Below are 20,043 nucleotides of genomic sequence, written 5' to 3'. Positions count from 1 at the left end.
AGGGCGAATAAAACGGCAAGGGTGAAGTGGGGGAGAGGAAAACGAGAGGCAAATGGAAAATAATGTAATGTAGGAGATAAGGGTTTGTGATGGGTACTTGGTATGTTGACTTTTACGTAGACCTCCCCGACAACGGCGCCAGAAATGGCTCGTTGTCGAGAGTCCCAATCTTGACTTGACCTTGCGTAAGCCTCCCCGGCAACGGCACCAAAAATCCTTCTTGCTACCTCTTGAGCACTGCGTTGGTTTTCCCTTGAAGAGGAAAGGGCGATGCAGCAAAGTAGCGTAAGTATTTCCCTCAGTTTTTGAGAACCAAGGTATCAATCCAGTAGGAGGCTACGCGCGAGTCCCTCGTACCTACACAAAACAAATAACTCCTCACAACCAACACAATAAGGGGTTGTCAATCCCTTCACGGTCACTTACGAGAGTGAGATCTGATAGATATGATAGGATAATATTTTTGGTATTTTTGTGATAGAGATGCAAAGTAAAAATAAAAGCAAACTAAAAAAGCAAAGGAAATAACTAAGTGTTGGAAGATTAATATGATGAAGATAGACCCGGGGGCCATAGGTTTCACTAGTGGCTTCTCTCAAGAACATAAGTATTTTACGGTGGGTGAACGGATTACTGTTGAGCAATTGACAGAATTGAGCATAGTTATGAGAATATCTAGGTATGATCATGTATATAGGCATCATGTCCGAGACAAGTAGACCGACTCCTGCCTGCATCTACTACTATTACTCCACTCATCGACCGCTATCCAGCATGCATCTAGAGTATTAAGTTCATGAAAACAGAGTAACGCCTTAAGCAAGATGACATGATGTAGAGGGATAAATTCATGCAATATGATAAAAACCCCATCTTGTTATCCTCGATGGAAACAATACAATACAATACGTGCCTTGCTGCCCCTACTATCACTGGGAAAGGACACCGCAAGATTGAACCCAAAGCTAAACACTTCTCCCATTGCAATAAAGATCAATCTAGTAGGCCAAACCAAATTGATAATTCGAAGAGACTTGCAAAGATAACCAATCATACATAAAAGAATTCAGAAGATTCAAATATTGTTCATAGATAATCTTGATCATAAACCCACAATTCATCGGTCTCAACAAACACACCGCAAAAAGAAGATTACATCGAATAGATCTCCACGAGAGAGGGGGAGAACATTGTATTGAGATCCAAAAAGAGAGAAGAAGCCATCTAGCTACAAACTATGGACCCGAAGGTCTGAGGTAAACTACTCACACTTCATCGGGGAGGCTATGGTGATGATGTAGAAGCCCTCCGTGATGGATGCCCCCTCCGGTGGAGCTTCGGAACAGGCCCCAGGATGGGATCTCGTGGGTACAGAAGGTTGCGGCGGTGGAATTAGGTTTTTGGCTCCGTATCTGATCGTTTGGGGGTACGTAGGTATATATAGGAGGAAGGAGTACGTCAGTGGAGCAACAGGGGGCCCACGAGGGTGGAGGGCGCGCCCCCCTACCTCGTGGCCTCCTCCTTTGTTTCTTGACGTAGGGTCCAAGTCTCCTGGATCATAATCTTCCTAAAAATCACGTTCCCGAAGGTTTCATTCCGTTTGGACTCCGTTTGATATTCCTTTTCTGCGAAACTCTGAAATAGGCAAAAAAACAGCAATTCTGGGCTGGGCCTCCGGTTAATAGGTTAGTCCCAAAAATAATATAAAAGTGAATAATAAAGCCCAATAATGTCCAAAACAGTAGATAATATAGCATGGAGCAATCAAAAATTATAGATACGTTGGAGACGTATCAGCCGCCAGTTCCTCCTTAGCTTGAGCTATCTCATCCCGTAGCTTCGCAACATCCACCTTATGATGTTCTTGAGTATCCGGGGTTATCTCCATCCCCATCAAAGTCGCCAAAGCCTCCAACAACTCTGTCAAAACCTGAGCCGGCGGGCGCGCAGAGCCGCTAGCACCAGCCGCCGCCGTAGCCATTGAGTTAGAGGTCATAGTTGCGGCGGTTGTTGAACCGAGCGCCGGTTGTGTACCGGCCATGAAGATCGCAACCCTGTTCGGCGGCTCATAGGGGTTCAGAATACTGTCGCCATCGGAACAGCCCCCAAACCGGCTGTCTTGCACCTAATACATTGAATTAGTCTCACATGTGGATGATTCACCAGACATAGCTTCTTCCTCAAATTATGCCCCATGGATGAAGCCAACAAAGGCATGCTTCATGGCGGGTTGAAACCGGGTGGGTCGTGCACGCTGAGCCGTATCGATGACGTCGGTGCAGGTGTCCGGCTCAGGGCCTAGTTCGCTGATCTTGCTGATGAAGACGTGGATTCCGCCGAATGGGACCCGGTACCCGTACTCAACTGAGCCGGCCTTGGGGCCCCAGCATGCATCGTCGATGTAGAGCTTGCCGCGACGACTCTTGGTCATCCGGCCCACAGCATATCCCTTGATCCCTTCGAAGATGCCCTTCAAGAACTCAAAACCACCGTGCGCTGGCCTCACGGTGGGCGCCAACTGTCGTGGAGTTGACACGGCAGATGTCCTAGCGTAAGGATTTAGTTCTGGAGCCATCGCAACTAGGTTAGCTTAAAGGGGTTAAACGGGACAAAGGACACAAAGAGTTTATACTGGTTTGGCCCCTTGCGGTGAAGGTAAAGGCCTACTCCAGTTTGGGGTTGTATTTCTTGGGTTTGGATTACCAGGGAGCGAATACGCTTGACCTAGTTCTCGATATGTTGTTTCTTGCCCTTAACTCGCTGCTGGGTCACCCCTTTATATACACAGGTTGATGCCCGGCGGCTTACAGAGTCCCGGCCAGCTCATACACAATGTGTCCGGCTCGGTGACTAACTAAGCTTGCCTTACAATATAAGTCATACATATGGCGGTACATCCTCTTGGGCCTCAAGTCTCCTCTGGGTCTTGGGCGATCAATAGGCTTCCTATGACCTGCCATCTTCATCGATAAGTCGCCAGTGGTATGACCCGGCCCCTCCTGGGCGGTTCATACCCAGTAGTTATATCCCCAACACAAGGGCTCTCCAAGACTGCGAGGGAGGTACTAGTGAAGTCTGGCCTTCAATCCACACCAACCCTTACCATGAGATGTGTTCAACTCACAAAGAAAATGTGCAGGAACCTGTCATTGATCTCTTCGAACTTCTGGTGGGGTGCAGCCAATGGTCAAAAAAAGGTTCACTGGATTGCATGGGACAAAATGTGCACTAGGAAACATGAAGGAGGGCTTGGGTTTAGGGATCCAGAAGCATTCAACCAAGCATTGCTTGCGAAGCAGGCTTGGCGTATATTTAAAGTTCCCACATCGTTATGTGCAAGAGTATTGAAGGCCAGGTACTTTGTGGATGGGTCAATTCTCAATGCTGCATGTCTAGCAGGGGGCTCTTTCACGTTCAAAAGTATTATACATGGAAGGAACCTTCTATTGGATGGTTTAATATGGCGAATAGGAGACGGATCAAAAATCTGGATACATCATGACAATTGGATCCCACGAAAGGGGAGTCTGAAGCCACTGGGCCAGGACTATGTTCACGACATTAATCGTGTTTGTGATCTGCTTGATGTACGCGGAACTTCATGGGACAGCACGAAGGTTCATCACATGTTTCCACCTGATGAAGCACATGAAATTATGAAGATCATTGTAGGAGGACCGGAGGTGGAGGACTACCTTGCATGGAACTTCACTAAAAATGGCATATTCACTGTGAGGTCGGCCTACCATCTTCGCATGACACAGAAAAGGCTCAAGTCTGGGCGTCCAGAGGCCTCGTCGTCGGTTGCAGATCATAAATCGTGGCTTGGCCTATGGGATACAGTAGCACCTGGGAAAGTAAAGACACATGCTTGGAGGCTGATTAGAAACGGGTTGGCTATTGGTTCTGAGCTACATAGAAGAAGGATCAAGCCTAGAGTATTTTGTGTTGCTTGCGGACACGATGAAACAAATTATCATAGGTTTTGGGGCTGTCATCACTCAGCAAAATTCTGGAAAATCATGCACTCAGAATTGGGAGTGCCAGTGGCGATCCCACCGGCTTCAGCTAGCTCCTAGAGTGACCTAGCGAGATGGTTGTTAACGTGGTTTGCCGACGCATCCGGCGACGAGAAAGCAGTCATGGTTCAAGGGCTATATGGACTCTGGCTAGCTAGGAATAATGTGCGAGCTCCGAAAGGGACCTATCATCGCTGGGGCCGCTGGTTCAAGACATCAAGCACCTACTAGAGGCATGCCAAAGCTGGAAGGTGAGCTGCGTTAGGAGATCCGCTAATGAGGCGGCTCACAGATTAGCTAGGGAAGGGGTTTTGAATAATTTGTGTAAGGTATGGCTGCATCAGCCTCCTGATTGCATCCTCGACGTTGTTTTTTTCGAGAAGGGGGTTCGCCCCAGCCTCTGCATCGGAACGATGCATACGGCCATGATTATCAAATAAGCAAAAGGTCCAACACAAGTCTTCCTGTCTCGATCAAAGAACATAAAAAGGCTCATCAAGAGCTAAACAGTAAAAGAAAAGCCACAGCCGGCTAGCAAAGATAGATAGGAACACTAAATGCCTATCCTATTACATGACCGCCATCCAAACCGGTTGAAAATAGCCCGAGCTACCATCTCCCATCGGGTAGATCCAGTAACCAAACGCTCCTTGGCCTCCGTCGGAGTGAGTAGCGACCAAATACGGATCAATGTAGTGGCTCGAAAAATAACCTGCAAAAACTAAATATTTGTTGTTCCGTTAAAGACCAAATCATTTATGCAGTTCCAGACTGCCCATAATAAAGCACAATAAAGCACATACTCCTACACGAATGTGTCTTGCTGTTTCGAAATCTATTCCATCTAGCCACGTCCCAAATAACGCGTTGATAGAGTTCAGAGGAGTAATGTTGAATGCTATGTGAACCGACCGCCACAAATTTTTTGCCAGAGGGCAATCAAGGAAGAGGTGTTTGATGGATTCATGTTGGTCGCAAAAGCTACATCTTGTAGATCCTGTCCAATTACGTTTTGCCAAATTATCCTTAGTTAAAATAACTTGTTTATGCAGAAACCACATAAACACTTTGATTTTCAAAGGTACTTTGACTTTCCAAACATGCTTCGAACGAGGAATCGCGCTAGAATTGATAACATCCAAGTACATGGATTTGACCGAAAACTCTCCATTCGTAGTTAGTTTCCAGCATAACCGATCGGACTGTTGAGACAGCTGAACATCCATCAATCTTCTTACAAGATTGAGTCAGGCTTCCCAACGGTTTCCCACTAGCGCCCTCCGAAATTGAATATTGAGCGGAGTGGACTGCAGTACTGTTGCAACGTACGCGTCTCTACGCTGAACAATGCTATACATAGAAGGATATTGGAGTGTGAGGGACGTCTCCCCTAGCCATGTATCCTCCCAGAATCTCGTAGCGGAACCGTTTCCAACTATGAACCTTGTCCTTTTGAAAAAGAGTGATCTAACTCTCATCAATCCTTTCCAAAAAGGCGAATCAGTCGGCCTCACTGTCACCTGGGACAAGATTCTAGAGTGAAGGTACTTGTTACGCAGGATCTGAGCCCGTGCGGCCTCCGTCTCAACAGAAAGCTTAAACAGCCACTTGCTAAGAAGACATCTGTTCTTCACCTCCAAATTTTCAATACCTAGACCCCCTTGGTCTTTTGGCGTACAAATGATATCTCATTTAGCAAGTCTGTACTTTCGTTTTAGTTCATCACTCTACCAGAAGAAGCGTGACCGATAGAAATCTAGTCTTTTCAAACTCCAACAGGTACCTCGAAAAAGGAAAGGAGAAACATGGGCATACTCGTGAGGACCGAATTAATGAGAATTAATCGCCCACCATATGACATTAGCTTGCCCTTCCAGCAGCTCAGTTTCTTTTCAAATCGATCCTCAATGCACTTCCATTCTCTGTTGGTCAGCTTACGATGGTGGATTGGTATACCTAAATACGTGAAAGGTAAAGCCCCCAATTCACACCCGAACAATTGTTTGTACGCATCTCGGTCATCATTAGCTCTTCCAAAACAGAACAATTCGCTCTTATGGAAGTTAATCTTTAACCCAGTCAATTGTTCGAATAAGCATAACACCAGCTTCATGTTTCGCGCTTTTGCCAAGTCATGCTCCATGAAGATGATAGTATCATCAGCGTACTGTAGGATAGATACACCTCCGTCAACTAAGTGCGGAACGAGGCCACCTACCTGGCCCGCATCCTTAGCCCTTCCTATGAGAATTGTCAACATATCGACCACTATGTTGAAAAGAATAGGTGATATCGGATCTCCTTGCCTCAGTCCTTTGTGTGTTTGGAAGTAGTGACCTATGTCATCATTCACTTTAATCCCAACACTCCCTTTTGTGTGAAAGAGTCTACCTAGTGTCTCCAGGCCTGATCAAAACCTTTCATACGCAAAGCCTGTTGAAGGAAAGGTCATTTGACCTTATCGTACGCTTTCTCAAAGTCCACTTTGAAAACAACTCCGTCTAGTTTTTTCATGTGGATTTCATGGAGCGTTTCATGCAGAACGACAACCCCTTCTAGGATGTTTCTGTCCGGCATGAAAGCAGTCTAGGACAGTTGCACCACAGAGTGCGCAATTTACGTAAGCCTATTAATCCCGACCTTGGTGAAAATTTTGAAACTTACATTAAGAAGACAGATAGGCCTGAACTGCTCAATACGAACGGCCTCTGTTTTCTTAGAAAGTAAAGTTATCGTTCCAAAATTTAATTGAAACAACTGAAGCTGTCCAGAGAAAAAAAATCATGGAACATCGGAAGCAAATCCCCTTTGATAATGTGCCAGCACTTTGTATAAAACTCCGCCGGAAAACCATCCGGCCCTGGAGCCTTATTGTTCTTCATGTGCGAAATGGCCTGAAACACCCCTTTCTCCGTAAATGGGACGGTCAATATATCATTCTCGTCCGCCGCAAGCTGAGGGACATCCTCAACCCTGGACTCATCTAAGGTTACGAAGTTATCCTACGGCGGCCCAAACAGCTGCTTATAGTAATTAGTTATATAAGCTTTTAGGTTTTCATGTCCTAAAATCGTCCCCTCATCCTGCTCCAGCTGAAATATCCTCGTCTTGCGATGTTTGCCATTCGCAATCATATGAAAGAATTGAGTGTTGTCATCCCCTTGGACGATTTTGCGAACCTTAGCTCGCAATGCCCACTTCAATTCCTCCTCTCGAAGGAGTTCTTTCAGTCTCAACTCCGCCTCCACTTTAGTTCCAGCTCTCTGGTATCTAAAATGGTGGACTCGGCTTTTAAATCTAGGGATTGAATAAGTACAAGGAGCCTTTCCTTTTCAGCCTTATAAATCCCATGCATATGCTTAGCCCATCCACGAAGGAATCTTCGTAGATGCCTAATCTTATTATGCCATCTTTCGACAGGAGACCTCCCTCCTGAATCTTTAGCCAATTCTCTTGCTATCAGATCCAGGAACCCTTCTCTTTCAAACCACGCTAATTCGAAAGAAAAAGTGTTCTTATTCCACACATGGGTGGCCTTGCCAGAATCAACTAACAATGGGGTATGATCCGAGATTGCGTGCCATAACGCTTGGACTGTTACCAGGGGAAACTTCTGCTCCCATTTGACGCTAGCAAGGACACGCTCCAGCTTCTCAAATGTCGGGTTTGGCAACGTATTAGCCCAAGTGAATTTCGTACCACAAAGCTCTATCTCTCTAAGATCCAGGCTTTCGATTACGGTATTGAACATAAACGACCATCTGCCGTCAAAATTATCATTATTCTTTTCGTCCCTCCTTCGAATGTTAAAATCGCCCCCAACGAGGATTGGGAGCTGCTCGCTACCGCAAATACGGACAAGATCAGCCAAAAAATCTGGTTTGAGTTCTGGCTGCGCGGCCCCATACACCGCCACCAATGCCCAATTAAACCCATCGGTCTTTGATCTGACTCGAAATTTAACCGTAAAATCTCCCATGACCACACTCCGAACTTCCAATGACTCACATTTAACCCCAAGTAAGATCCCACCGGACCTTCCTCTTGGAGGTAGGCAATGCCAGTCGAAATCGACACCCCCCGATAAAGTGCTAAGGAACTGGGGGTGAAATTGTCCCTTCCAGTTTCGGATAGGGCAATAAAATCCAACTGGTGTTCAATAGACGCATCCGCTAGAAACCTTCTTTTAGCCAAGTCTTTAAGACCTCTGCTATTCCAAAAGATGCCTCTCATCTTTCATCATGAAATTTTTTAGAGGTACGGATCCTAGCACTTCTACGCACAGCCGAAGCTGGATACACCCTCCGTTTCCACTTCCTCGACGTTGTTGCGGCAGAAATTCCTGCCTTCTACGAATAAATAGGAAACGTGTTGAACCTTAAAAAAAACATATATATGGGCCGTGCTTGAGCCAACAAGGGGAAAACTGACAGGGTGGATCTTTGCGGAGCGCGCGCGCTTGGCGGGAGGTGGGTGCGTGTTTTTAGATGATTAGCGTATCTTAACAGATCAGCTAAACAGAAGGCAGAACAAACCAACATATATACGTAGATCAGTTGGACGAGAGAGAGAAAAGAAATTACTACTGGCGATCATCCGTTAGTCACCGCATTCGCCACGGAAGAAGCTTTTTGCCATGCCATCGCCGAGATGGGCATCTGTGCCCAGCGGGTTCCACCTGTTAGAGATCGTCGGCTACTCCCGCGCCAAAGACATGCCCACTGGCGCGGCCCTGGAGTCTAGACCGTTCATGGTTGGAGGCTATCGATGGTGTATCCAGATCTATCCGAACGGTAGATTCCCGGAGGATGCCGATTGCATAGCTGTTTCTTTCGCTCTCATCCAGGATGTTGAGCACCCTGTGAAAGTGCACGCTGGGTTCAGTTTCATCGACGAGGTTGAAAAGCAAGATCCTAGGCATGTTCGTACAATTCAGATAACTCATGTGCCTGGCAATTGCTGCATGGGTTTCCCCAGACACATCACAAGGGAAGCCTTCGAAAAGTCCGAGCATCTCAAAAACGACTGTTTCACCATCCGGTGTGATCTCATCATCGTTCAGGAAGGGCTACAGGGCGTCAACGCTAGAGCAAACGCCGACTGATATTATCGGCAGACGGCGCAAAATAAATGCAACCGATCGTCCATGACGGAGTTGATGTCAGTTTTAAGGTTATAATAGTGGATTATGTTCATCACGGTTACACTATTTGTGGAATTCATGCCGGAATAGTATTGTCGACTAACCACTGTATTTCTTGTCTCTGCTCTAACTCAGCGAATTGTTTGCTGTTTTTCTTTTCTTTTCAACAAGAGCATAGAATCCTAAAACGCACTTTCAGTGCATGGCCGCAGTGGTGCACTTTATCGTAGCCGTTGTCATTTGCATGGAGATGGCAACTACATGTACCAGGCTGTTATGTGCTATATTTTACAAACGCTTAGAGCATCTCCAGCAGGCGCGCGGCGCGCTAAAAAGTGTTTACAGTGCCTCCGTAGCCAGTTTTTGCGCGTCGCGAAGCGCTGGCTCCAGCGGCCGCAGCAACAAAAAACACGCGCACCGCTCCAACAGACGCACCATATTTGTTTCTGACTCAATACACATTTGGCTCGGCATAGATAGATAAACGATAGATAGATAGTACATAGATAGATAAAACCGATACATAGATAGTTCATAGCCTCCTTCTATGATAGATAATAAAAATACTACTCCTCGTCGTCCTCCGACTCCGCCCTCGACTCTGACTCCGACTCCTCGGTGATGTCCTCCTCCGATGTAATGAAGGCGTCAAGGTACCGATCGTCGTTGGAGTCCCGGGACGATGTTGCTCCTAAGTCGATGTTGAATTGAGCGGCCGCCTTCCACGTACGCCTGTCATGGCGGCTCCCTCCGCCCTCCTCTCTTCCCTCTCTGCCCTCCTTTGCGCGAAGAACTGGCGCTCGTTGATGACGTCCTGCAAGAAACATTGGTGCCACTGCTCCATGGCTTCCTCGTCCATCTCAGCGATGCTGAGACGACGATGACGCCTCCGATTGTCGCGGCGATCCTCATCGATGATAAGCCGCAGAGGAAGGCGCCAGCTCCCGCGTCAGCACGTCCAGGAAATTCATGTCCCTACAAGGCCGCCGGAGGCGCCACGCCGCCGCGTCGTACGCGCGGACGGCCTCATGGGTGGTGTCAAAGGTGCTGAGGCCGAGGCGCATGTCGCCGGACCGGATCTTGGCGGAGAAGGCGCCGGAGGGGCGCGCACGGACGCCGCGGTAGCCCGAAACTCCCCGGCAGCGCGGCGGCATGGTGGCGCTTCGGCGGCGAGGCGAGAAAGCGACAGAGGGAGCGGGGAGAGAGCGACAGAGGAGCGCGTGGCAAGGTGGAGTGCGGCGGGAGGGCGCGTGGCGGGCGCTGTATTTATAAAGCACGCCGGACGCCGCGCGCCCAGCCGCTTTATCGCGCGTGCGATCTTTTCCCGCGCGTCTAATCCCCCCCCCCCCCCCCCCCCCCCCCCCAGTTGGAGCATGCGAACCCGCTCGGTGCGCGTTAAAACTGCCTTTTTTGCGGCCACCGTTGGAGATGCTCTTATACTAGAAGGATTGCTTCATATGTGTGTATGGGTTTGGTCCAAGACGCGTTGGGGTTGAAGCTGAGCATACAGGACCGGCACATGTTAGGGCCACATTGACCAGCCCGGACCCTGCTCCTCCTCCTCACATCCATTTCCAATCCCCATCCACAGCCCACCACGCTTTTTCCCCTCTCTCTCTCTCTCATCTCACGAGGAGGCGGGGAGCGTCCAAATCAGGCTAGACCGACGCCGACGGTGGCCTCCGCCCGGAGTTCGGCACCGTCTTCAACGTTGGATCCGGGGTCAGCAGGGCTACCACTACCTAGAGGCAACACGGAGGGGAGGATGTCAGATCCGGTCTCGAGCACCAATCTAGCAAGCTCTTCCCCCGCTGAGATCTGCATCGCCGATTGGCCCTGGTCCACGCCGCGACCCGGAGGGGATCAAGTTGCCAAAAGAGTGTCCAATTACATTGCAAACTGACAACAAAATATGTGCTGACAAATTTAAAAAAAGCTAATTAATTGCAAAACTGGCAGTATGATCCAGGCAGTATTGAGGATTATTGACGTATAATGTGCTGCATTTTCTCTTTCATCAGATCAGTCTTTTTGTTGCATTGTTTATATCATGCACTTCTACATGGTATCAGAGTTAAGAGGTCTTGAGTTCAAGATCCGGCTGGCGCAATTAAATTACAGCCCATTTTCGGTCCACGTTTAGGCCTACGGGAGCCACACGTGAGGGAGAGTATTGACGTATAAATGTATTGCCTAGTCTCTTTCATCAGATCGGTCTTTTGGTTGCATTGGCTATAGCATGCACTTCTACATGGTATCAGAGTCAAGAGCAGTGGCGGAGCTATACAAGATTGGTTGGGGAGGGCAAGAGAGAAAATGTCCAATTCTAAAGGGGCAAAAGCTGTATTTTTCCAATCTGCACCTTCATATAAAAAATTTCTTCACAAAATTTACCAAACCTGGGGGGCCATGGCACCTGCAGGGTTGCATGTAGCTCCGCCAGTGGTCAAGAGGTCTTGAGTTCAAGATCCGGCTGGCGCAATTAAATTGCAGCCCACTTTCAGTCCATGTTTAGGCCTGAAGGAGCCACACGTGAGGGGGAGTGTTGACGTATAAACCCTTGTATAATGCAAGGAACTTAGGAGAGGTGCTTAGAGAAATAAACCAGGCTTTCTTTAAGCACCGGTGCTTATTTGTACATGATAAACGCTTAACTAAGCGTCTTTCCTATAGAAATAGGCACCTCGCTAAGCATCTCCCATTGTACAAGGCCTAATGTGCTGCCTAGTACCGGGAGCTGCCGATCTTACATGTTGGGATGCCCTGCGAGCTGCATTGCCTGTTGGAACCGTCAGTTGTGCTCCCAAGGTAGGTAGTACATTATACATACATGCTGCCATCTTGTTAGCTCTGTTTTTTTCTACTGCAATTTAAGAAAAAGGTTAGAAATGATCGCGATCAGTGGCGGATCCACCAGAGAGGCTTCGATAGGCTCGAGCCTACCCTCCAAATTCGCAAAAAGAAAAATTAGTACTGGGCTTTAGAATATTTGGCAGGCCCAACCTAGGAAAACTTGTCCAACCAGCCCATCTAAGCAAATTAGGCAACCACGAGTCCACCAGCACACGCAGGAGCAGCCAGCCACGAAACCTAGCCGCCGAACGTCGCCTACCCGCCGGAGGCTATCATCAACCGAGGGAGCCGGGGAGCTCGTCGCCCAGGGCCCAGGCGGCCAGGCCCTCTGTAGCTTGCCTGCTCCACCGTTGCTCGTCGCTCGTCAGGGACAGCCACAACTCCGCTGCCATCCAGTCCAGGAGGCCCAGTTGACGGAAGTGCAGGCTGTTTTCTTCTCTGTCTACTTTCTTAGTTTAGTGACTTCAATCATGTGCAGTGCTTAGCAGTTTAGCTAGTTCGGTCCTTCGCTAGTTTAGTTCTAGGCTTTAGTCAGTAGCTGGTTTAGTTCTAGATATATTAATCCATCTAGTAAAGATATTCGAATATTTATTCAAAATTTGATGTTTTTACAAAAAAATCTAGTAAATACTAAATCTTTCCAGTAGTAATATGGAAAAAAACCATTATATTTGCACAGACGGATTAGGAGATAATCAATTTTTTTCCTTCAAAAGAGCGTTTAGTTTTCTCGACGTAGACTTGAGCCCACCCTCCATTTTCTTTTTAGATTCATCACTGATCGCGATCACATGATCACCTAAATGAATTGAAATCAAAATAAGTAATTGTTTTGGAGAGCAACCGCAACGCCAAATGGGGTATAAATAGGCGCCAAATCCATCATATTTCTCGAGTTGTAGCAAACGGTTGCTCGGATTCCATTCATCCATGCTGTGTTAGCGTGTTGTATACTTGTATATCTTTCTGTTGTAACAAACACTGTATGACATGGACTCTTGTAATCCTCTCCTCCCTATTCTATAGGATCTAGCTGCACTAGTCCCGCACGCCTAGGCAGGTCGTGCCTAACCTCCAGGGAGGCCGTTGGGTTCTTCCCTTTATATGTAACCTCAACCTGTGAGCTAATACAGTGTGAAAGTAATCCCATAACTTGGTATCAGTCGCTAGCCATGGCCTTTGAAGATATCTTCGGCTCCCCCACCTCTCCGGCGACCAGCCCCACCTCCTCAGCTGCCATCTCCTCTGGGACCTCCCCCACTGCTCCGGCTACTTTCTCTGCCACCACCGCTGCCCCCTCCACCACCACCGCTCCCTCCTCCGGCCAGTCCCCCCTCAACATCCACCATGACCACATCTCCAACTACATCAAGTTCAAGTTGGATCCAGCCGAAAACAACTTTTCCAAGTGGCGCACCTTCTTCCGCATGGTCCTCCTTCAGTACCGCGTCCAGGATCACGTCGACCGCCCTCCTCCACGTACCGCCGATGCCAACTGGCTCGCGGTCGACCAGCGCCTCGTCATGTGGATGCTCTTCACACTGGCCGATCCTCTTCTGGAGCTCATCTCCGGCAGTGTTCTTGACGCCTACACCGCCTGGCAGCGCATCGCCGACTACTTTCTGGCCAACCAGGGCGCCCAGATCCTCCACCTCACTCGCCGGTACCGGAACCTGCAGCAAGGTGATCTCCCCATCGTCGAGTATGCCCGCCGCCTCAAGGCCCTGGAGGACGGCCTGGCGGACGTGGGCACCGCCGTCAGCGACAACGACCTCACCATGCAGCTTCTTCATGGCCTCGCCCCTCGCTTCGAGACGATCCGCGTCGTGCTGGGCGACACCAACCCGCTCCCGCCCTTCGGCGTCGTTCGCTCGCGCCTCGAGCTGGCAGAGTACAGCCTCTCCCTGCGCACGGCCACCGACAGCGCCGCCGCTCTCTCCATCACCCACGGCGGCTCCGGCGGATCGGGTGGCCACGGTGGTCCCGGTGGCTCTGGCGGTCCCGGTGGCTCCGGTGACCGCGGTGGCTCGCGCCCTTCTTCTGGCGATCGCGCCAGTCCTGACGGCGCCCACGGGCGTGGCGGCGGCTCCCGCGGTGGCTCCAACGGTGAGCGCGGCCGTGGTCGTGGCCGCGGACGTGGTGACTCGTCTGGTCGCGGCGCTCCATCGGCGCCCACCGCCCCATTCACGGGCTACTTCGCCCCGTACGGCATGGCGCTGCCGTCTCCCCGCCCCGGTTGGTCTGCACCCAACGCCGCAGGCGTGCTCGGTCCTCGTCCGGGTGTCCACTCGCAGGCCTATCCGGTCATGCTCTCTGGGCCTTCGCCGCCATACTCCGCGCCGGCCGGGCAGCTGCAGTTCCATCCGCCCGCGCCCTCCTGGGATCATGCCGCCCTCTTCAATCACGCCGCCAACCAGTCGGGCTTCCCCTCCAATGAGTGGTACATGGACACCGGCGCCTCATCTCACGTAACGGGCAACCAAGGTATCCTCTCGTCTCCTTCTCTTCCAAAGCATGATTTTTCCAGCATAATAGTTGGCAATGGGCAGCACCTACCAATTGTGGCCACCGGTTCTGTTTCCCTTTCCCCCACCAAATTTTCCCTGTATAATGTTCTGGCATCTCCTTCCATTGTTCCTAATCTCATATCTGTCCGCCAATTCACTATTGATAACAATGTCTCTGTAACCTTTACTCCCTATGGCTTTTATGTGAAGGATCTTCGCACTCAGACGGTACTCATGACGTCCAGTAGCTCCGGCGACCTCTACCCCTTCTTCGGCAATAAATCTACCGGCGGTCGCGCCTTCTCCATCACCACAAGCGATCTTTGGCACCCGCGGCTCGGGCATCCGGGCAAATCTTCGTTAGCCAGCACTATTAGCAATTTTCTTCCCGATTGTAATAACTCTGCTCCCTCCTTTTGTGAGGCATGCCACTTAGGGCGCCAACCTCGTTTGGCCTTCCCTTCCTCAAATAATGTAACCACTGCCCCATTTCAATTAGTGCATTGTGATCTTTGGACATCCCCGGTCACAAGCTTCTCGGGTTTCGAATATTATCTTGTTGTTTTGGATGATTACATGCATTACTCCTGGACCTTTCCCCTTCATGCAAAATCTGACACCTCCTCTACCCTCCTACGCTTCTTTCAATACATTCTCACTCAATTTCATGTTCTTATCAAATGTATGCAATGTGACAAGGGGGGGGGAGTTCATCAATACGGCCCTTCGTTCCTTTTTCTCTCATCATGGGATTTCGTTTCGCATTTCTTTCCCCCACACCTCACCCCAAAACGGGAAGGCCGAACGCCTGCTATGCACAACCAACGACATAGTTCGCACCCTCCTTGTCCAAGCCAAGCTTCCTCCCCAATTTTGGGTCGAAGCCCTTCACACCGCCACGCATCTGCTCAACCGGCGTCCCTCCACGGCCATCCGCTCCCTCACACCTCACTTTCTTCTCACCGGTCATCACCCTCGCTACGATCATCTCCGCATCTTTGGTTGCTTGTGTTTTCCCAACTTATATGCCACAAGTCCCCACAAACTTGCCCCTCGCTCCACTAGATGCGTCTTCATCGGCTATCCTCTTGAACACAAAGGATATCGTTGTTTCGATCTCACTTCACGCAAAGTTATTGTCTCTCGTCATGTTACGTTTGATGAAATTGTTTTTCCCTACGAACCACCCATCCCACCGGCCACACGGACGTCTCCCACAGCCGATCCCGCGTCTGACCCGCCCCCTGGCGTGATCCGCTCCGGGATCTGCGCCCCACCTCGTCCATCGCCCGCCCCCGGACCCAGCGGATCGCTATCGGATCCCGCACCCGTCGCGCAGCCTCCCACCCCCTCCCACGCGTCCAGCGGGCCCGCTCCCTTTCCTCATCCCGGGTCCCTCTCCCCACCCACCAACCACGACGCTCCCTTCCCACGGTCCCCACCCGCGTCCGCTGGCTCTGTTGCGCCCAGCCCCACCGAATTTGCCTCAAACTCCACCCCTGACGCATCTGTCTCCTCTCCCACCTTCCCCACGCAATCTACCTCCACTTCCGCGCCCTCCACTCCTATTCCACCTCGTGTTCCACCCCGCGCTGTACCTATTTTCCCCCCACAGAATTCACATAAAATGACAACGCGTGCAAAATCTGGTTTTGCTCAACCCAAACGATTATTTTATGTCTCTACTTCTACGCCTACTATTTCTCCCATACCCTCCTCTTACCGGTCTGCCATTAAGGACCCTCATTGGTATGCTGTGTAGGAGATATGCCCTAGAGGCAATAATAAATGATATTATTTATCTCCAAGTTCATAATTATGTTTATGTTCCATGCTATAACTGCAATGATTCTCGAGTCTGCAATATCCACGAGGCTCGGAGGAAGACTCATATGCACGTGTGGAATAATAAACGGTAAGAAGTATTCCTAGTCTGGCCTCTAAGACTAGCTCAAGCGTTGCATGATGGTTCTGTTTTCCTGATCATGGGCATGTCTATGCCAGCAATTTTGAGGGCACAATGTTAAGAGAACATTTGTGTTGAATCGACCCGGATTGATGTTATGCTATGAGATTCATTCATCACAAGTTAATGGTACATAACACAGAGATGGTTAACGTTTGCATGATTCCTTAGACCATGAGAGTATCGAGTTTCTTCATGCTTGCTTCATGAACTTTGGGGTTTGTTAAACGTCATCCGTAAATGGGTGGCTATTATGGCGGCTTACGGGTTCATGGAAAAGTGTGTCAAGTAACTTGATAGCTCAAGATTGGGATTTGCTCCTCCGACGATGGAGAGATATCTCTGGGCCCTCTCGGTGTTACGGTATCCATCATCGTCTGGCCAGACACTTTGTGATTTGATCACGGGGATGCCGGAACACGATAACGAGAAAAGAGAACAATACCGGTAACGAGGTAACTAGCATAGTGGACAAGTTGTTGATCCACGGGAATGCCAACATGTCTCACCTCGGGTATTTGTAACATATCGCGAAGCAACAGGAATAGCACACGGCAACTGGAGGTTCACTCGAATATTTATTCGTGTGGGTATAGGGGTCAATATGGGTGTCCACGGCTCCGATGTTGATCATTGATCGGAAAGGGTTCCAGTCATGTCTATACTTCACCGAACCTATAGGGTCACACGCTTAAGGGTCATCTATCTGCTGAATACTAGACAAGGAGTCTGAGAGAAAATCACCGAAAAAGTTTCGGACACCGGAAAAGTTTCGGACAGCGGAAAAGGTTCCGCAGAAAGAGGTCATCGGATGAGTTTCGATGAAACTGAAAAGTTGTTTCAGGGGATACCATAAAGTCAAATTGGTTTCGGCACATGCCTGATAATTCTTGGAGGGTGCCAGAATCATTCTGGAAGCTTTCTGGAATTTTCCGGGATAATAACCGGATATGCTCCGGAGCTGCCGGAACCACTTCAGATGCTTTTCGCAGATGAAAATCACTAAACCGGAATTGTTTCGGAACGCGTTGAAAATAATTTTGGTGGGTACTGGAAATGTTCTAAGCCCACACAAATATTTTTAGTTCAAACAGACGCTGAAAAATGTCGTCGTGAATAGTGAAAGTGCTTTTTGGGATATTTTATGGTGAGTCACCTTTTGGGATATTTCCAAAAGGCTTCTAGAAGGGCTTGGGGGCCAAGCATGCTCCTCATGGGGGTCCCCCAAGGGGGTTGGCCGGCCACATGTGTGGGGCTCCATGGAGCTCCACTTCCCTCCCCATTATGCCCTTCATGTGTGACATTTACATGGGCATTTTGGGTTTTTGTGAGCCATCCCTACCCCTTGGCTTTCCTATAAATAGAGGAGGAGTGGGCAGCCCAAACCTCATCCCTTCTCACATACAAGTGCCATGCAATGATCTGGCTTCTCTCTCCCTCCCCGCGAAATAGTTTCGTAGAGCCGAAAGGCTGTCTAGGTTCCGGCAGGAACTAGTTCTGGACGGCGAAGCCCTGCCGGATAGATGACACCGTATGTGTGCAACTCTGTAGAGAGATCGTAGTTTCGGTCTTAGTTCGTGAGTGCCTCCCGAAGGGCTGTCCATGTGACCGTCCGAGTTTCGAAGGTCCTCCCGAAGGGCTGTCCGAGTGACCGTTCGAGTTTCGAAGGTCCTCCCGAAGGGCTGTCCGCGACACCGTCCGGGGGGGCTGTTCGACCGCCTCCCTGAGGGCTGTCTGAGGAGCAGATGAGGGTATACATCCTCGCGGTTGGGAGGTTGTAAATCCTAGCTGCGGGGATCTGCACCGCCGATCGTCATCGACTCTACTTCCCGCCGCGCTACGAGTCGGTAACGAAAAAGATCAAACCATGTATGCAGTCTCCATAGTGGTCCTGGGCTGGTGCATAGGTCGGAAATTTTTTGTTTTCTGCTGCGTTACCCTACATGCTGCTATGCTTGATGAATACAATGCCTTGTTAAAGAATGAGACGTGGAGTTTGGTACCTAGGCCTGCAGGTGTTAATGTGGTGACCGGGAAGTGGATCTATCGCCACAAGTTCCATCCGGATGGCACGTTGGCCCGCTACAAGGCCCGTTGGGTGGTCCGTGGGTTCACACAACGTGAGGGTGTTGACTACACAGAAACATTTAGCCCGGTTGTCAAACCGGCCACCATTCGTGTTGTGCTCAGCATTGCCACCTCCAATTCTTGGCCCATCCACCAACTTGATGTTAAAAATGCGTTCCTTCATGGCAACCTTGGTGAGACAGTCTATTGTGCACAACCGGCGGGTTTCCTCGATGCCACCCACCCCAATCATGTGTGCCTCCTTAAGAAATCGCTTTATGGCCTCAAACAAGCTCCTAGGACTTGGTTTCTTCGCTTCAACCTGTGAGCTAATACAGTGTGAAAGTAATCCCATAACTTGCTGCTCCCTGAGTTTGTTCATAAGCTTCCCACATGCTCCCTTCTGAAACTCGGCAGGTGAGAGCGATGGAGCTGACCGACGAGATGGAGGTGAAGATGCGCGGGCCATACAGCGGTGGCTTCGGCCAGATCTCGTTCCGCGGCGACATGGACATCGCCCTCGCGCTGCGCACCATCGTCTTCCCGACAGCATCCCGGTTCCACACCATGTACTCGTACGCCTCTGACAGCAGCAACGCGCCAGGAGTGGGTGGCGCACCTCCAGACCGGCGTCGGGATCGTTGCTGACAGCAAGCCGGAAGACGAGCAGCAGGAGTGCCAGAACAAGGCCGATGGCCTCGCTCGCGCCATCGATCTCGCCGAGTCGATGTTCCTGGATTTCTCCGATGTGTAGGGCATGTTTGCTTTCATTTTTTTTATTTTTTATTTTTGAGCCCGTGGCAGAGACCTACAGAGCGTGCGTGTTTGCTGTGGGTTCTTTGCTGCACCGAATAAACAGTTGTAGCAAGTGTAATAAGTTCAGTCAATAAAATGTACAGCAGACTGGACATTTACCAGTTAAGGTGGGTATGAGATTACAGCCATAGCTGGTGTAATTTGTTTCCACTGGAATCTGGGACAATGATGCGTTGCTATAGTAAGTACTGGGTGATGCTTAAAGATGCAAATTACTATATTTAGGTTGTGTAGTTCTGTTCATCTCATCTCCAGCTCATCACTTACTAAAGTTGTCATTTTTTTTAAACGGAGGCAAAAGATTTGCCTCATATATTGATTAAAAGGAAAATAGGTTTGTATTACAAGTGACCCACACACACCGACGAGATTATTCTCCCAACATCAAAACCCCTAGGGCGTGTTTGGTTGCCGTGCGCTACAGTACCCGCATTGCATATACTTTCCACTCAACCTGGCTATGCAAATGCAGCCTCAAATGTACCATCTGCGTGTTGTTTGGTTGCCTGCATGGGCAGAACCACACTGCCTGGTGTTTGGTTGCCTGCATGTTAGTGAACAAACCCAAGGCATGGTGTTTGGTTGTATGCAACGCCTGGTGTGTGGTAACCTCTTTGGCTAGTTGGTGAGGTTACCAGCACACTTCGGCACAACCATGTAGCACACATCATA

At 49.6% G+C, this 20,043-nt stretch overlaps 1 protein-coding gene across 1 annotated transcript; it reads left to right on the top strand.

Annotated features, from left to right (window-relative positions):
* The first annotated feature begins 8,655 nt into the window (after positions 1 to 8,655).
* Positions 8,656 to 9,123, top strand: LOC109744945 (BTB/POZ and MATH domain-containing protein 3-like). Its single transcript, XM_020304083.1, has one exon. The coding sequence runs from the start codon at positions 8,656 to 8,658 to the stop codon at positions 9,121 to 9,123; it is 468 nt and encodes a 155-aa protein (XP_020159672.1).
* Positions 9,124 to 20,043: the final 10,920 nt, after the last annotated feature.

The sequence above is a fragment of the Aegilops tauschii genome, chromosome 2 (assembly GCF_002575655.3).
Source record: "Aegilops tauschii subsp. strangulata cultivar AL8/78 chromosome 2, Aet v6.0, whole genome shotgun sequence".
Classification (NCBI taxonomy): domain Eukaryota; kingdom Viridiplantae; phylum Streptophyta; class Magnoliopsida; order Poales; family Poaceae; genus Aegilops; species Aegilops tauschii.
This window is presented reverse-complemented; position numbering and strand designations above follow the sequence as displayed.